The sequence below is a fragment of the Siniperca chuatsi genome, linkage group LG3 (assembly GCF_020085105.1).
Source record: "Siniperca chuatsi isolate FFG_IHB_CAS linkage group LG3, ASM2008510v1, whole genome shotgun sequence".
In the NCBI taxonomy this organism is placed as follows: domain Eukaryota; kingdom Metazoa; phylum Chordata; class Actinopteri; order Centrarchiformes; family Sinipercidae; genus Siniperca; species Siniperca chuatsi.
Genome location: NC_058044.1, coordinates 17875218 through 17893912, shown reverse-complemented (window position 1 = coordinate 17893912; position 18695 = coordinate 17875218). Strand labels below are relative to the sequence as shown.

The 18695-nt window shown below is 40.4% G+C and overlaps 2 protein-coding genes across 2 annotated transcripts; one reads left to right on the top strand and one right to left on the bottom strand.

Moving 5' to 3' along the window:
* Nucleotides 1-611: 611 nt before the first annotated feature.
* Nucleotides 612-15644, top strand: LOC122872942 (myosin phosphatase Rho-interacting protein-like). Its single transcript, XM_044189098.1, has 18 exons — nucleotides 612-785; nucleotides 2496-2647; nucleotides 5186-5352; nucleotides 5515-6656; nucleotides 7369-7508; nucleotides 7889-8042; nucleotides 8132-8209; nucleotides 9100-9132; nucleotides 9333-9401; nucleotides 9580-9669; nucleotides 9861-9955; nucleotides 11370-12006; nucleotides 12308-12542; nucleotides 13418-13529; nucleotides 13683-13842; nucleotides 14040-14153; nucleotides 15050-15136; nucleotides 15273-15644. Exons 1-18 carry the CDS (start codon nucleotides 627-629, stop codon nucleotides 15423-15425), a joined length of 3777 nt encoding a protein of 1258 aa, XP_044045033.1. The 5' UTR covers nucleotides 612-626; the 3' UTR covers nucleotides 15426-15644.
* On the bottom strand, nucleotides 15640-17721 carry smdt1b (single-pass membrane protein with aspartate-rich tail 1b). Its single transcript, XM_044189103.1, has 3 exons — nucleotides 17527-17721; nucleotides 16071-16229; nucleotides 15640-15873 (listed from the first exon to the last, which is right to left on the bottom strand). The coding sequence occupies exons 1-2, from the start codon at nucleotides 17686-17688 to the stop codon at nucleotides 16092-16094; spliced, it is 300 nt and encodes a 99-aa protein (XP_044045038.1). The 5' UTR covers nucleotides 17689-17721; the 3' UTR covers nucleotides 15640-15873; nucleotides 16071-16091.
* Between the last annotated feature and the right edge of the window lie 974 nt (nucleotides 17722-18695).

The following is an 18695-nucleotide window of genomic DNA, read 5'->3' as shown; positions in this document are numbered from 1 at the left end:
AAACTAAGCTTTCGATGGAGGACCTTCTCTTGGAAATAACACTGTTTCAACTTTTTTTCACTGTGAAAATGAAGACTTTGGATTCGTAAGGTAGAGTGTAGTATTAGATATTTCTGTGTGAACCTTGTCATAGATACCATATGCAATGGTTGCATTATACACAGCTTTCTGCTCAGAGTTGTAAAGGTATCCCATCAATAGTGGCGTGTGTGTCAGTCAACAAGATATTTAAGTAACTGTGTGCACAAACTCTCCTTAAAAGATATTACATTGTTAGTGACATGGAGGCGTGACTCATTGAGTTTTATTTATAGTAAAAACATCACATCACATATATATTATATTGCTATTCTTCTGCTTAACTGCAATTCAAATAGACATCTAAGGAATTAAGCATTAATCTTAGAGCCTGCCTAATTATAACTAATAAGAACTAAATTGTTTTGATGATAGTTGTTAATCATATTATGCTAATGAGCTGTGTCTACCGCCCACCAAGGGCCTCCTGGGAAATAAGACCACACCACTTCTATTGATAATAAATAAATCAAGGCTATTTTAGTACTAAGGTGCCCTGAGACAACCCAGCCAAACACCATAGATGACAGGGCAGATTAAGGACCGACATGGCTCCACCTGCTGAGGACTACTACTGCCGTCAGTTCCAGCCCAACACCTTTGACCCCTCCCGGTGCAGCTCCTGCCTGAGGCCGGATCACATGCACCTGAGCAGCAACACTAGGCCTACTGCTGCTGCTGCACAGCAGGACGGCTCGCGAGAGTGGGTATGAAACTGAATCAGTCAATAGTTCTGTGAAATAATCTGGGCCTGTGTTTATCAAACTTCTATGAATTACACATAAGAATGCTCTAAAAACAATTAAGGAGTAAAAAAAAAAGTTATTCGCCAAAACTATTTATTATTATTATTACAGTTGCTATGGGTTATTGGTATTTATAGACACTCAAGGATGCGCGTGCAGCAGGGGGGTAGAAAACTCATAGCTAATGTCATGATGCTTATATGTGGACATTTTCAGTATTTAAAAATAAAGCAAGTTGCTAGAAACCAGTAAAAATAGTTTTTAGAGGTGTTTGTGCCACACTCATTCTTGCTTTTCCAAAACTTTTTTTTTCCCACATGCCACCATTGATAGACATGACATGACACATACTCCAGTACAGGCAGAAAGGACAGCTAGTAGCAGTGATAAGGCTAACACGGACTACACAAAGTTAGCTCAGCAGGACTTAAAAGCACGAACAAATATTGGGGAAAAAGTAACATCAGTATGAAACCAAGTTTATATGACCAGTGATCATAGTTACACATAGTTATAACATTTATGAATACAGGTGCATCAAGTTTACACAATGAGGTCAAAATCTATTGCGATTACGAATAACAGGGTCACGTTCTTCAGTGGTGATACAGGTGTGATTAAACTGTTCCACAGGTGAGGTGATGATGTCAACCTATAACACAATCACCAGGTGAAACTGCTGTGGAGGAGAAGGATAATACAACAAGGTGGCATTTGATTCTGTATCATTAATTAATGAAATCTCATTACAATCCCTGGGGAATGGGTTGTAATCTGATATGCCCATATGACACATGCAAACTTGTCCCCTCACACAACACTGGCCCACTTAAGTTAAAATATGCAGTGTAATAAAGTCAAGAAAGTTAATTTTTATATCAAAGTTATTACTGTAATGTAGACTTTATTTTGAGATGAAAGCAAAAGACTTTACATTCTTTAAACCTGCATCCAGTCAAGAGATCAAGAGCAAAACCGAGCAAAACTTTTGTCCTCTGTCTGTTAATGAGACGTAGAACCGAAGGAGGGATCAAGATAAAGCTGAGAAAGAAGTTGAGTGGGCGGTTCTGGTAATGCAAAAGCACTAGAGCAATGAAATAATGATGAGCACGACCAGAGACTAGCTTAAGTTACGTCCTGTGCAGTCTAAAAGTATTGGCTTAGCTAGGACGAATGGAGAGAAGGAGGAGTGCTGCTGAAAGCCTTGACAGCAGATTTGTCTGAAGGACAACGAGCAGTCACAGTAAGTGAAATATGTCTTAATGTTTAGAGTTGGGATGTTAGTTAGCTATATATTCGTGTCTGCAGGGTAAGTTTCTGTTGCTTTGTGTTTGTTCTTTAAAATGTATGGGATAAAAGCCATCAGGTAGTTGCTGTGTTAAGCTTTTGTCAGGGTCATAATGTAAGTGAACTCTTTCGGTGCATTATTATAAAACATGATCAAATGTGATAACTGTGTTCTTTTGAAAACAGGAGGAAATATCAAAACAAATACCCAATTTCCAGAAACAGTCAAGTTAAATGATTCCACAATTGCCTCCATGACAACTTGACATTTTTGTCTCTTAAAATTTGATGTAATTTTAATCATTCTTTTGTTTTAAAGAGTCAACATACCAGTTTTACTTTCCCCAAATGCTTAAAAATGTGTTTCTGTGCTCCACAAACTAGGATGTGGATGATGATAATCGCGCCCTGTCTGAGGTGACCACAAGTGCCAGTAGTGATGACGTCAGTGGTGTTTGGACCTACGAGTGGAGTCTGGTCCACAGTCTGAGCCCTGAGTGGGAACTTAATATCTGTGACACTGACATACAATCCAGGTGACTGTATCCTGTATCCTGATTTTAGAAACCACTTTTTTTTACCAAGAACAGTGAGCACATAAATACCGTGAAACAGCACACTCTCACACAGAAAGACACATAAGCCTGTGGGGTTTGTCTCTGAATATCATTGAATGAGCTACTTAACATTAGCTTTCAAGGATCTAACTTAGTTTGATTACATAAAAATTAAGCTTAGATCTGCACTAATAAATATTTTTATATTAACTGTGGATAAAATGATGACACTCATAGTGACGAACCCACATACATTAGAATTATTACCCAACTCTGCAGTTCCCACAGCTCTACAGAGCATTTTAGCGTCTTTTTCATTTTGTTCACGGCCTACAACTTTACCGCTCTCATAGTTTTGTTTTCAACCAGAGCAGGCAGCTGTTTTCAGCGAAAAAGCTCTGATAAACCCACAGTATGTTACTTTCCCAGCACCAAACAGACAAAGGGCATTTAGCAGCCAGATATTTCCCTCAGGAGTTGGTGGAGACCAAACACAGAGCTAAAAAGAGAGTAAATATTAGACTTACATCCACGAGGAGGCCAGAAACTCAACTCCAAATTAAAGGGTGACATCCCACACCCACAAAATACTCCTGTCCCATCCCAATCCGGACCCACAGGATTCCTGAAACAAATGTCAGCCTCTACTCCAAATGAATGCTAATGTTGCGCTGTGTCTGCTGGATGTGTAAATAAGCAACTGTTTGCTAACAAGTTTACCATATCAACTTTATAAGGTGATGTGGCAGGAGCTTGTTCCACAGCCCTCGAGTGGCCAAAAAAATCAGTTAATACTGCTTTAAGTTGTTTTCTGTTGTATGTATGTCATTTTGCTGTTCTCATTCAAATCATGCTCATATCATGTTACAGTACATTAATCAGCAAGGAGCTCGTATTACAGGCAAATTCACATTTTGGCACACCTAAATCCAGTAGCAGGAAGAAGCAGAGGTTTGAATGTTTCTCTCTTCAATACTCTTCAATAGAAATCATGTAATTTGTTGTCTGCCAGCTGCACACATTCTGCTCATGTCTACCAATAAAGCTGGTTTGTGTTGTATATCAAAGGATTACAGAGGCGCTATCTAATGTTAGTAAGTACAGCTTTCTCTCGATGGACTGCCCTCTCACTGGCATTCACATGAGTTTGTTTCAGTTGGAAATTTCATTTGGGCAAACAGGGCAAATCTAATGGATCTCAACTGTGCTCTTTTTTTGTTGCAGCCCTACTTTTGATTAAGGATAATCAGATTGGGTCTATTTGTACAGATAATATTGCCTTGTGCTGCTATAAAATAAAAACATATTTTCATCATTGCATCCTATTATAAGATGAGATTTATTTTTGTGGAGATTTATTATGTAGATTAACTTCTCTAATGACGTTTATTGTGATGACAGACATACTTGAAGGAATGGTGACTATGTTATTGCATAGTTCAAAATACCCTAATTTTTGTCTTTGGATGGGAACTATGTAACACTACTGCCTGCAGTGTTATGTTTATGTTGGCGGAGTGATATGCTGTAAGTGAGAAGACAGTGAAGTGACATATTATGTTTGCTGTCAGTTTTGTTGTGCAACTGTTGAGGCATTAAAGCAGACCGAGTTGCGCTAAAGAAGCGGTGCCCGTGATTTTACTTTCACTTACGACTAAGGTGGGTGATATGGCCATAGAATAATATCAAGATATTTCAGGACATTTCTGCGATAATGATATTCTTGACGATATACGGTATATTTTTCTATTGAAAAAATATTACATATAATATTTGAAAGAATACATTACCCTATTTCTAGTAGGTTAGTTCTTATTTCACCATTTTAATTCTACTTAATTGTCCACCTTATTTTAGTGTTGACTCACAAACTGCTTTAATCTGCTCACTTTGCTCTTCCCTTCAGTTCTCTTTCCCCCCCACACACACTCACACACCTACACCCCTGTCTCTTACTGCACAAACACAGGCTTTCCCCGCCTGCCTCTTTTTGTTTCTCTCTCCCTGTATGTGTCTGCTCTGTTGACTTTCTACGTCAGCACTATGTTTTATAAAGTCACCCAAAAAACACGCGTTTGGATTTTTTCACCCACTATTTCGTTTTCACAGCAGCAGGTGAGCCGCATGTGGAGAAGGCTTGTTGTTAATGACATCACCTATCAAAATGATCGAAACCAATGACACCAACAGGTGCACTTACAAGCTTTTACAAAACAACGGCACAACAGGAGACTGTTTCTGTGTGTGTTTCTCTGCAGGCCATGTGCGATGTCAGTAGACCTCACGGGAGGGTTGAAAGCGAGGGGGGATTGTCCACTAGTTAATCATTCTCTCTGATGGATAAAAAAATAAAATGTTAAAATGGGTTGCGAAATAACTCCTTATAGCATTTGTAGGCTTCTCCCTGGTGACCAAGCCAAGTGACTGTGCAGTATACATTTTACAACTGACAACTCAATGTTTGCACCAGATTCCTCGTCTACATATATGTGATCATGTTGTACTACCCTCCTCCAGCTTTCCAAATCATTGCGACTGTCCAGAGAGGAGCAGATCCCTCAGCTCAGAGACGCACTGTGTGGCTCAAAGAGATATGACCCGGTTGGATCCTTCTCCCAACCGTGGCACTGAAAGCTCCTGGATGGATGAGAGGAGGGGCAGGGACAGGTCCCGCCGGGCATCAGGTATAGTCACAGATATACACTGCATCTTAAAGCTTCAAATTTAAAAATTTGTAGCTTCCTTAAATGTACCGAAGACAAACTTGGTCATGACTTTGACTTATGCTCATACTCCCTGACAGGCTACATATTCAGGCAATGACCTCAGGCTTGTGTGATTTTCAGAGTCCAGAGGAGACAGGGAACAAGAGAGTGGCTACTTCTCTCCAGACAGAAGAGGTGATGGTGAGCGGCAGATGGACGAAGTTAATAAACGGCGGTATCGTTACTACGAGAGGGGGCATCCTCTTCCAAGCAACTATGTTCCTGAGCCCAAAGCATGCGTTCCCTACAGGAACGTCAGCCTCGGCGTGCCCTCCCAGAGGAGGAACCCAGAGACGTATATGCAGGAAGCTTGGAGAAGTGAATCCCCTGAGAGGTACACGTATCACTCCAACTTTAGACGGGGAACTGATTCACAGAGGAATTCACCAACACGTCACAGCTCTGTGAGCCCAGATCGCTACAAGTTAAGTGAATATCCTGTGGGAACCCAGCGAAGGAGCTCCCTCTCCAGGAGTCAGGCTCGGTCTCACGCCTCATCTCATGGCTCCTCTCAGCTTCCATCACACGGTCCTTCTCTGCACACATCCGGCAGGTCCAGTCCATCCCGCAGGAGGGGGTCCATTGCCTCTCGGACCACCTCACCCTCTAGGGCTACCCCTTCTCACAGGCACACAGATGCTTTCCATTTACAGAACTGTGAATATGATGCACAGAAGAGATGCAGCCGAGAGTCAAAGAGTCCATCACAAGCTTCAAACAAACACAGTTTAGACTCTGAGAAACTCTACAGGAATCTGGAGTCTATCTCCCGCCGTGGATCCTCGGCCGTCCAGCAAAACTCATACAAGGGATCTCAAGCATCTCCTCGAACCAGAACAGTTGTCAACAGTTCGGCCAACACTTGCACTCGCAACAGCCGTGAAGTATCACCGCCCAGAAACGTCTACAGTACACACAGTCACACCCCACAAAGGGAGCCCTACTCCAGAGATAGCAGACTGAGTCTTTCTCAAGGCTCCTGGCAGGGGTCCTCACACTCTTTACTCAGCCTCCCACCCTCTCGTGGTTCCTCCACATCAAGGCGAGGTGCAAACTCTCAGGTGCTTGGTGGATCACTGTCACATGTTGCAATCACAGAAACTGATAAGGCCAATGAGGGGAATAACAAGGTCAGTGGTGACAGAAGCAGGAGCAACATGAGGCGAGGCATGGAGGCCTTACTGATCTCTGAACCCAAGAAGGCTGCAGTAGAAGTGGAGGAGGTATGTACAACAGATATTATGTATAGCAGATATTACTTGTTTTTAGCCAAGCTAGACTCTGTGCAGGGCAATGCCGGTCTGTCTGTCACTCGTCAACTACTTTGGTCCAGACTGAAATATCTAAACAACTATTGGATGGATTACCATGAGATTTTGTACACACCTTCATTGTCTTTGGTGAGCCCTTGACTTTTCCTCTAGCGCCACCATGAGGTTCACATTTCTGGCTCAGAGTGAAATGTTTCCACAATGAGGATAAATTGCAATAACTTTGGTGATCCTCTTCTTTTCCTCTGACTTTTCATCTAGCACCATCAACAGGTCAAATGTTAATTTGTCCAATATTTTGGTTTGTGGCAAAATAACTACAAAACTAATGACATTCCCATCAGCCTCAGCTGTACTTTGTGTTTAGTGCTAATTAGCAAATGTCAGCATGTTAACACGCTAAAATAAATTGGTGAACATAGTAAACATTAAACCTGCTAAACATCAGCATGTTAGCATTGTCAATGTGAACCATGCAGTCTAAGTTGTGAACATGTAAGTATGCTAACGTTAGCATTTAGCTCACACCACCACTGTGCCTAAGTACTGCCTCACAGATTTGCTAGCATGGCTGTAGACTCTTAGTCTTGTTATGTTTTGTGTCAGAGACAACTCTCCATGCCACAATTCATGTAAAATGCTGAAAACTCTCTTTGAATCTGAGGTGGGGATGACCATGGACGACTACATTGTCCTGGCTGATATTCCAAAGATCCAGCTGGAGTCAGAGGAAGAGGTACCAGGGCTGAGGAGGAGGAACCAGAGTCCCAGCCCATGCAGGGACAAGAAACTTAGGACTTACAGGTTGGTGGTACCATAGATGGTACTGTATGGTATCATGTTATAGCATCTATTCACTAGCAGAATTCCCACGGCCGTGCATCTATTCTGCATTCCCAGTGTCTGTGTTTCTTTAAACTGTTCCTTTGACGGCTGGAAGATTACATAAAAAGTAGTGTAGTAAGTAGAAAATACTTTGGTGTCTCTTTTGATCTGACCATAAGTAATTACTTAGTTACTTAGTTATGGCCAAAGAAAATAGGAGTGCTCTTCATGTCTTTGCAGAGGTATGTGAAAGTTCAGTAAGACAGAAACAGATGTAAATTGTGCCTATAGTGTGTTTGTCAAAGATTTAAACACGTTTCCTCTATTCACTTTCTCTACACTTTAATTTGTCTCTGAAGGTATCAAGATGAAATAGACATCTACAGTTCAAGGCTAGAGTCAGACGAGAGGGGGAGAGGCAGAGAGAGGGGCAGAGACAGACGAGAGAAATGTCGGGACTCTGAGAACGGACGATCATCTCGAAGACAGTCAACCGCATCTCTTCATACACAAGTATGATGCAATAACTGCAGACACATTCACAACAAAATCCATGTTGAAAACAACAGTGGTTGTGATCATGTCTGTTTATTCTATCAAAGAGTTCAGATAATCAAAGTGGAAAACACAGATCTTCAATGGTGAAGGAGCAAGCTCCTCCTGAACGCCCGCAGACACAGGTGAGCATGGTCCCATGACTTTCTGCATCTGTATAAATCACATGAGTGTTTGAAGGAAAATGGGTCATTCATACATTCATTCTTCAGTAGCTTCCTGATATTTATTTCAGCTCCTCAGGCCTCTCATATAAGCACCTTGCAGGAAAAAGCCATTAGTTAGCACTCTATGTTTTAGGGCAGCATGTTCATATGATTTATCATCTTTATTAATAGATTCTAGGATGGTTCAAGCCAATGCATCCCACAGTTTCAATGCTGCAGTGTCATGGCTTAAACTGCCGATGTCAACAAACACAGGGATGGATTCAAAATGTAGTTATTTCAATGCTGTGAATCACATGCAAACATGCAACAGTTTGCAGTAATTCAGAAACCCTGAAATATTAAGAAGAGCTACGTGTGATCTCACATTTGTGACTTCCTCATTTCACTTCACATCATGCATTTTCTTCTCTCTCTTAATGTCTCTTTCTTTCTCTCCTCCTCATAATATATACTGGACAATATGATGCATGCATGGTAAGTCTTTTATGTGATTTTGTGCTAACATGCACATTAATAGCACCTGCTTGCTTTCATGTCAGTCTAATAATGTTGCATCAGTTCCTCTTTCTCATCCTATTTCCCACTTTTTAACAATGACGCAGTTTGCAAAAACTACACCTCTTCCCTTTTTTTTTACGTTCCCATTCTGGAGAATATTTCCCATTTGTCATGCTTTAATATCTCGCCTGCTTCAGACGTAGTTATCTCACAAAGACACGTTCGTCTGCTTCTGACAGTTTCCGTTTCCTCTAGTTTCACAATCAAATGTGAGACGTAAAACCACTACAGAATGTTCTCAAAGAGCTTGCTCTTAATACTTTAATTGCAGGTGGTGTTACTTGAAGGGGTGGATGTCCAGACTGAATGAACATGGCAAGGTAAATGGTAAATGGTTTCTGAAATTGTTTTTCTTGTCATTTTCTATTTTAATTCCTTTTGTAACCACAATCTCAAGAACGAGACTCGACCCTAAACTATCTATAAAGAAGTCCACATACTATAGTAATGAAAATCTTAGTAGATACACTTACACAACAAATTAATTTAATGTTGTCCATGTTTACTATGTTTTGCTCAGTGGAGGAAACAGTGGTTTGTTCTGGGTGATACTTCGCTGAGGTACTACAGAGACTCAGAGGCTGAGGAGGTAGGACCTGATATGTGACATAAAAGTAATTCCTGATTTGTAAGAACATTTAACTTACAGCAGTTTTTTTGCAGGTTTTGCCACGACTACATGTCCAATATCATTCATTCTTCTTTGGTGTTTGTGTTACAGACGTATTTGACCTGACTAAATTTAAGCTCTTCTTGTTGTGCTGCAGTCAGATGATCTGGACGGAGAGATCGACCTGACATCCTGTGTGAATGTGTCAGACTGTGATGTAGAGAAGAATTATGGACTCCAAATACAAGTATGTATTTACTATACTTGTGTTTTGCTCATTGTGTTGTACAGTACACCATCAGACCTTCAGACACCCCCCACACCTCCCCTGATATCCACATCGATTACATGCTGCTTCCTGTTTAACTGTGTGTTCGTGTGTGTGTGTGTGTGTGTGTGTGTGTGTGTGTCTTTGCTCTGTCTTTTGATCTCCTCCAGACAAAGAGAGCAGTGTTCACTCTCTCTGCTATGACCTCCAGAATACGGCGAAACTGGGTGAAGTTACTAAAGCAGGCGATCCAGAACAACACGCAGTGAGTCTGACTTTATACTGGGACACAGTGGTGGAGGAAGTATTCAGAGCCTTCACTTTAGTGAAAGTAGCAATACCACACTGTAAAAATACACCATTAAAAGTCTACATAAAAAATATTACTAAAGTAAAAGTACATAAGAATTATTAGCAAAATATACCTAAAATATACAAATTATTACAAGTACTCAATTCAGATAACTTGCCATTGTGTTATATTATTATATATTAAATTATTAGGTTATTATTGCTGATGCCTTAATATGTAAGCAGCATTTTACTGTTGTAGTTGGTCGAGTCGGAGCTAATTTTAAGAATTGTATGTACTGTTGGGTAGTTTCATAACAATGCATTATATGTTTTATATGGAAAATCTTAATTTGTAAAGAAACTTGCAACTAAAGCTGTCAAATGAATGTAGTGGAGTAAAAAGTACAATATTCCGTCTGTATTGTAGTAGAGTAGAAGTATAAAGTGGCATGAAATGTACTTTACTGAGAGACTACTGTATACTACAATCAGGAATTGAAAACAACATCTCAATGAAGCTGAGCTTATAATATGACCTAACTTGATGGCATGGCCTACATCCCAGTACTGTACTATATTTTATTTTATTTCAGTTTAATTAAAAAATACTTTATTTGTCCCTTGGGGGGCAATTTGAAGCTGGTTTACAAACATATAGAAAATATATCAAAATATGTAGAAAATATATCACACACAAAGCAATGTAAAAACACCAAACATATTAATAAAAAGATACAATAAATTCAAAGTAAACTTAAAAATGTTAAAGGCAGCGGCCAATCCATAACTGACCAACATTGTCCAACACTACAAAGACACATTATTTCTAAAAACGCAAGACAATTTATCAGTGTATACACAGAGTATGTTCAGTCTTCTGGCTTCTAGAATAAAACCAATATAATACATGTCTGTGAAAGAGGGAATGAAGCCAAATAAATCATAAATTAAATTAAAATTATTGAGGTGAAAGTTCATTCTTGACCTTGGAAACAGCACTTGACTAAATAATCTCACTTTAAGGTAATTTTAGCTGCTATTCTTTTAATCACAAGTAAAATAATTAATAAAACTGTTACTTTGGCTGACAGAATCTGTCATCGTTTGATCTGTCATAATACATTACTAATTAATCATAATTAGTAATGTACCGATTACAAAACAGGACATACTTCATGGTGAGAACTTGATGTTTATCATGTTATTCCAGCAAAATATCCTCAGTCTAATTCAGACAAGGCGTGCGCCACTGACCTGAAAATTCCTGAACACTGTGAAGAAATGCAGACGGTGTGATTGGGTGGTCTGTCTGTAGTGACCCCCTCTATCATATTTCTTCTGATGTGTAACACTACCCTCCTGTCTTTCCCTCATTCTGACCTCAGCCAATCAGACACCGGCAGCGAGAAAGAGAACCCCCTTTCCCGGAGACCGTTGTCATGCCAACCCCCTGCTCGGTTCACCTGCAAGGACTCCGGCTTTGAACCTACCACTTCCACCTCCACCACCACAGCTGCAAACTCCCAACAGGCCGACCACTACCACCAAACTGTGAACGGGGATCTGGACTTATCTCCAGCCAGTCAGAGAGAGGAAGGGGAGGGCTTGGACCGCGAGCAAGTGAAGCGATTGGAGGAGAGGAACAAGTGGTTTGAGGAGGGGGTCCCCTTCAGTGAGATGGGCAGCAGGTGGGACTCCATGGAGCTGAAAAGGGGGAGTGTACCTGTGCCTGTTATTGAGACCATGGACTCAGAGGTCAACATGAAGTGGGCAGAATTTGAGACGCTGTCATTTAGCGACATGAGCGCGCAGTCTCTCATTGGAGCCCAGGCTTATCAATCAAGCACCCCGCAGGCATCACAGTCTCTCGATTACTCCCAGATGGATCAATCGAGCCCTGAAGAGGGTGAACAGCCTGTCACTGGTTCACAAACTGATATATCGAGCTCAAAGGGGACTCTTCCATCCATAAATGGAGCCCAAACCATTCATACAAACACAGCTGAAGCTCTTCAAAAGGAGGTAAGAAAGAACTTACGGTCACTCCATTAAAAAAAGTGAGAAGAAACACTAGTGAGACAGAAAGGAGAAAGGTCTGTACACTGTTAGGCTCCAAGCAGACCTTTCTCTTTTGCGCCCTGCAGTAATATATATTTTTTGTGCTGCACCTGAATAATTCTGCCTGGATGTGCGCACACTTGGACCCTATTTAGAAACACTAGTAAGACATTAAATTATGTTAGTATCCAGAAGTGATGTACATCTGAATCCTTTCCCTCCTCCCTTTCCTCCCCCATACATCCTCTGCAAATCCATCTCCCAGGCGCTCTCTCTTCGAAAGCAAGTGGAAAGCATTAAAAGGGAGCGTGCAGCCATGGGGATGGAGGCGGACAGCCCGTGTGGCCCCGGGGCCCCCTGTAGGGCCAGACTAGAAGCCATGGAAGTAGCCCATCGGAAAGCACTGCAGGAGCTGCAGGAGAAACACGCGAGGGAGATCAGAGAGCTGGAGGAACAGAGAGGCAGGATGCTGCAGGAGGAGAGCCAGGCAGCTGCTAAAGGTAAAGCAGTAGTATCAAGCAACGGTAGCTCAGAAGGGACAGCTAAGGGTTTGTTTCTTATTAGCAAATGCTCTCTGTAAGGTGTTTATAGAAAACCAGTTTTATTATATGTAAACAATTACAGTATATGTCTGAGCTTGAAGGTCATTACTGAGCATGGAAATATTGATTCCCAACAATAACAAACAATTCTTCATAGTTTCCATACTTAGACACTACATTGTCATATCGTTGGATTTGATTCCTGATTCTTTTACCTCACAATCTCCCATACCACTCCATTTTCTAGCTGTCTAAGTGCCACTGTTTTCCTGTTACTACCACTTCAATTCACATATCAACTGCACTCTTTGACAATCACCAGCTACCCTGTGGTAATTATTGGTAGTTATAAATATCTGGTTTTAAACATCTAGAAACTGTGATTTATGGCCATTTTTTAACATGGTCATATAGTCATATAGTCATATAACTTGTCAGAACAAAGTGAAACTGGAGAGCTTAGAAAATATAGGTAGTAAACTTATAGGCAAGCCCCAGATGCAACCAAGTGAAAATATGAAATAAATATAAAGACCAGAGCTTTCCATATCATTTCTTTCCATCCTTCTCACACTTCACTTGCTAAAGACAAGAGCCAACAAAATCATGCACTTTTCTGGATGCATCACCTCCATATGCCTCCGACCAGCCCCTCTCTGTATTTTTTATGATTTTTTGACCACATATTGACTGTATTTATGTCTTTTAAAGTCATGTTTTTTGTTTATGCTATGTTCTTGATGTTCTCAGTTAACTGTCTTGTGTTGTTTTTAATGCTGTGCAGTGAAGGCAAAGACAGTTTAAATAACTAATTAACTAACTGTTCATCAAAGCTATGGAGGCACTGAGAGCAGCTCACAGAGAGGAGCTGGAGAGAGAGGTGGAGAAGGCCAGGAGGTTGGCTGGAGGAGCTGCGCACGTGGATGCTTCTTACAGAGGCCACATGTAAGTTTGTTATAGTCGCTCTGTTATCATACTGAGAGCGTTCTCCTTCTCACAGGCGCTCGCTGCAGGCTTAAGATGTTCTACTCGACCATGAACCCTTGCATGATAGTGCTTTATGGTTTACTCCATAACTCGTGTGTTTGTGGGTGTCAGGCCCCAGGCGGACGTCTTGCACACTGAGTTAAATGTGCTGTCAGAGCGCTACTCTCAGAAGTGCCTGGAGCTGAGCCGCACTGAGCAGAGCAGCAAGGGCCGAGAGACTGAGCTCGGTCGCAAGGAGAGAGAGCTGGAGCAGCTCAGAAGAGAGAACCAGGTTTATATACATGTTTCTGTTTTAATGCAATACCATACCACCTTATAGATTGTTAAAAAAATTGCCATCAAATACTGTTGTTTTTTAGTTCTTATGGGGTCAGCTCAATAAGGAAACGTAATAAGCTACAACATTAATAAGCATAGTAGTAGCAGTATTTCTCTATACCGTAATTTGAGCTAAAAATCTCTTTCCAGGATCTGAAGGCCAAGCTGGCGGAAGAGATCAGCCGCATGCGTTATTTCATCACAGGCCAGAGGTCGGACGTGGTATCTCTTGGCAACACTGAGCGCACTGCGTCAGAATTAGAGGTATTGATAGTAATAAGTTCAATGGTTGTGTCTAAATTAGATCCTACGTAATCTCAACTCATGTGAAAGTAGGTGATACTAAAACATCTTAACCTCTTGCTGCATCCCAACCCAGTTTCATTTATTGCACCTGAAATATTAACTTGGGCATGAAGGACAAATGTTGACATTACTGTCATCACAGGGAAGCACAAAGCAACATTTGACATATCTGCTGTGGGAGTTTGAACCCGCCTTAATAAAACAAATTGATCATAGCATTTTCACTGTTTTGTCTTGTATCCCCAGTAATGGCTCCCCGTTGCAACATTGTCACCCTTTCCTTTTTTTCCCCTGGTGGCCTCATTTGTGTTGTGCTTCTGTGGTTGGTCACATTATAGTGCAGCACATACTGCCATCTACTGCCTGAATCACACTGCATGTTTCACTTCACTGATGCTGCAGTGAAAGGTTTTATGGCTAGACTTCCTGCAATCGCACACCAGTGGTGGAGGAAGTATTCAGATCTTTTACTTGAGTAAAACTAGCAAAACACCAGTGTAAAATTAGTCCTGCGTTCAAAGTACTATCAGTAAAATGTACTTACGAAAGGAACAGTATTTATTATGCAGACAAATGGTCCCTTTAATTGTTACGTTGTTATATATTATTGGATTATTGTTACTTACGCATTAATGTGTAAGTTGCATTTTACTAATTTTAACTACATTGTAAACTGTTAGGTAGTAGGTATATTTTATAAGCTGATCATATGTTTTGTATGCAAAATCTTAATCAGCAAAGTAAAGATACAGTAACTGTCAAATAAATGTAGTGGAGTAACTTACCATATAAACGTGACATTTTTTAATCTTTTTAAACTGGTAATGGTTAAGCTTTCACATTTTGTCTTTCAGACGTTACTAAGAGCAAAAGACAATGAGGTGCAGTATCTTAAAAAAGAAATCAGCTGTCTACAGAATGAAGTGCAGGCTCTTACCAAGGTATGTTTTATGAGCTCACTTATTGCATTATATAAATGATCAAAAGTAACACACTCCTATGCGTTGTGCATTTACAACTTTGATTTGAACAGTCCTCCCTGCTTGACTTCCATATTTGTTCCCACCTTTACTCTAGGAGAAAGAAGCAGCTTATGAGCGTTATAAGGAGACCTATGTAGAGCTGAGTGACATGAAGGGGCGTAGCCAGTTGGAGATGGGCTGCCTCAACGAACACTTGAGACTGGCCAACACTGCACTTCAGGAGAGAGCGAGACAGACTGACCAATGAGGACAACTGTTAAAAACATACCCTGAAGAACAAAAGATAGCAAGCCAATATAAAAGATTTACAAAGTATTACAACAACATAACAATACAATAATATTATGTGCAGTTATGACTGGATATGACCTAGAAGAGTCAGAATAAGAATTATGGCAACTACTGTGTACTTGGAAACCACCATCCAAAGACTGTTGAGATTAAACAAGAGTTTATCCACGTGTAATCGACTCCGTTTATTGAGTGACAGACACAAACATGCAAACAAGAGTGAAGGCGTGAAGTTTTGATAGCCTCACATAATGATTTCTTTTTTTTATGAATTTTGTGAAAACAACAAATAGCACAGGAGAGAGGAAAAAGATGGGTGGATGTAAAAGGATGAATTAGGATATCAACGTGCCCCATCTTCCTTGGGCCTGCTGGTATGCTTTCAGCCAGTATTGCAAAGCACCCTGTGGATGTGAATAAAAAAAACAAAACAACAAAAATCAGCTTTCTACTGTTACCAGTTGTCATCATTGCAAACATGCCACAAACTACATACACCCTTTGACATGTAGCTGACACACCCTTCACACATGAATAAGATTGTGCATAAAAAAGGTCCAAGCAGGTTAAGTAAGGTGCCGCTAACATACTTTGACCTTACCATTTCTTTTCTGAAGTTAGCTCAGTCATCGCCGTCGTCGTCCTCAGGGACAAAGATGTCGTGCTCCTCCAAGAGAGCGGCAAAGTTCTTGCTGATGAGAGTTCCCACATACAGGAAAGGCACCACAACTACTGTCATGCGGATAAGACCAAACGGTGTCTGGAAAACATAAGGAGGAATAGTCAAGTGACATGAAAATTAAGAGTTTATTCAAGGAGGGGGGACACATGAACTTTTAAGATTACTAACAATATTAATCCCCACGTCAGTTTGCTCTACGATATTTTGATCCAGATTTGTGATTATGGGCAACTGTTTCTCCAGAAGCTAAATACAGAAATCTTAGCTCTAAAGTTACAATAGCAGAGCGGAGAAAAGATGCTCTGCTCACAGGGTTGGTGGAAATTGCCTAAAATGGGAGCGGATTGTCCCCAGTAGCTGTGACACAACCGGATCTAGTAGACATTGGGTGTAACAAACTTGAAATTGTCGGCAGCAGGCTACGCAAAGCATTTTCCTAAAGGTTGTGTACTGTATTTAAATTAATTTTCATCTTCAGAACTGTGAGTATCTATTATCATATCAACGTGTTTTTATTGGAAAGGTACCCACCATAATTTATGGTGGGTCATGTTTTACTACCTAATTACTAACTTGGGGTCCTGTTTTGAAGAGTAACTAAACCCATGAAACCACTATTTTCAGCTGAAAACCAATGTATATGGGTATTTAGCAGTGTTATTGATGGATTCAGGTCCAAATCTTGACATTTTAGTGCAAAGTATTTGAATTCTATATATTGTGTTATAAACCCGTCCACCAGGCTGACAAAACTCAGATCAAACTGTCAAACCAGGCAGTGCTGATCAAATATGAATTAAGATTCTGTTACTGCATTGCCTATTTCCCACCTCAAATGTTTTCAGAAACACATTTTAGTGTACTGCTCTATACATGTTTCGTTGCTCTGATTGGTTGTAGGTCTATCCAATTGCAATTACTATTCTAGCAGAGAAAGGTAGAAAAACTTGCAGGGAGAGTGGGAGGAAAGTGGGGTTAATAGGGGCCCATCAGCTCATTTTTGCCCTAGGGCCCCACGGCAGGTAAATCCAGCCATGAGTGGAGCAATTCTTGCTTTGGACAACACATTTCTTTCAATTTGGCCCTTGAGCATTACCATGAGAGGGACTTTTTATGTTCAGTGATATTGAATTGTCTGAGAAAAGGTAAATTAGAGGCTAATAAGGATTTCCCGTTTAGTCAAAATATGGGGTAATTACTTCCTGAAAGTACCTCTACGTACCTATACGTTCATTGGCTGACTTAACTAACCCAGCGCGTCTTCTGCATTTCTATTGGCCACAGTTGGTGTCAATTGAGCGTTAAGTCCCGCCTACGTTGTCAGTCATATCTCTTGTAGGTTTTCACTCGGTAACCAAGGCTGAACAAAACTCACTTTATCCGGTTTCGGTAAGATTGCCCCCGACGCTGTTGATACTGCGGTCCTGCTTTGAGTCGTCCTGGATATGTTTGCAGTTTTCAAGCCGGTGTTACGGCTCATTATCCCCGTATTTCTGGTGGAAAGCCGCAGTGGGAACCGCAGTATACTCGTCGCCATTTTTTCCAGTATTTGTGATAAGACAGGATGGGACGTTTCTATGGGTGGCACTGGGATGCCTTTTATGGGCGTGTCTTGACGTTTGACAGAAAAAAACAACACCAACAGTAATATATAATTTTGATGCATCAATTACATTAATCACTTAAATCCTGCAAATTAAACTCTGTGTCGTGTATAAAAGACATTTGTGGCAGTTCTGACTTCCTCATTCAGATTAACTTACTATACACTTTCTTTAATTACAACAAAGAGGTACAACAAAAGTCATGACGACATAAAACAGTTAAAAAAACATTCAAATTAAATCAGATTAATTTAAAATGTTGAATGTTTTTGTTTGTTCTTCATACATTAAATTAAAGTGCCTATTGACATTGACAGCAAAACATTGGAGCCAGTTCATTTAGATATGTTTATGTTAAATTTACCCAGAATGATCAATAACTTAACTATGTAGGAAATACTCACATCCTAAAACTCTGCATATCTGCCCCCAATAAGCACAATAACAAAAAAATGAAAAAGTGTTCTCCGAATAAAAAATTACACAAGCAAAGTCTATATTTAGCCTAAATCTTTCCAACACTTGATGTGAAAGCTTGAAGAATGAGCCACTTCTTTAAATTTATCTGCCTACTAGTGCAGCATTTATGTTGAACACATAAGCCTTTTGCCACGGTATCACCAAGTATAGACCAGAATAATTTTACTGCAGGAAATAGTTCAGCATTTCAAAGCAAAATTTGAACCATGACCAATAAAACAGTGATTTGTTTTTGTATAATATGTCCTTGTTATTCCAGATAAAGTGTCTGTGTGGACAGGAATTTTGTTTGTGTCCCAAGGTCCAGGCTAAAAGAGCTTTGCCTGTCAAATTAGTCAAATTGATTAGGAATTTGTCAACAGAAAATGTACAATTAAACAATAAAAACAATGTTAAAATAAATAAATATGTGGGGAAATCATTCCCAATACTTTTTGTATATTCCACAATTCACTTGTTA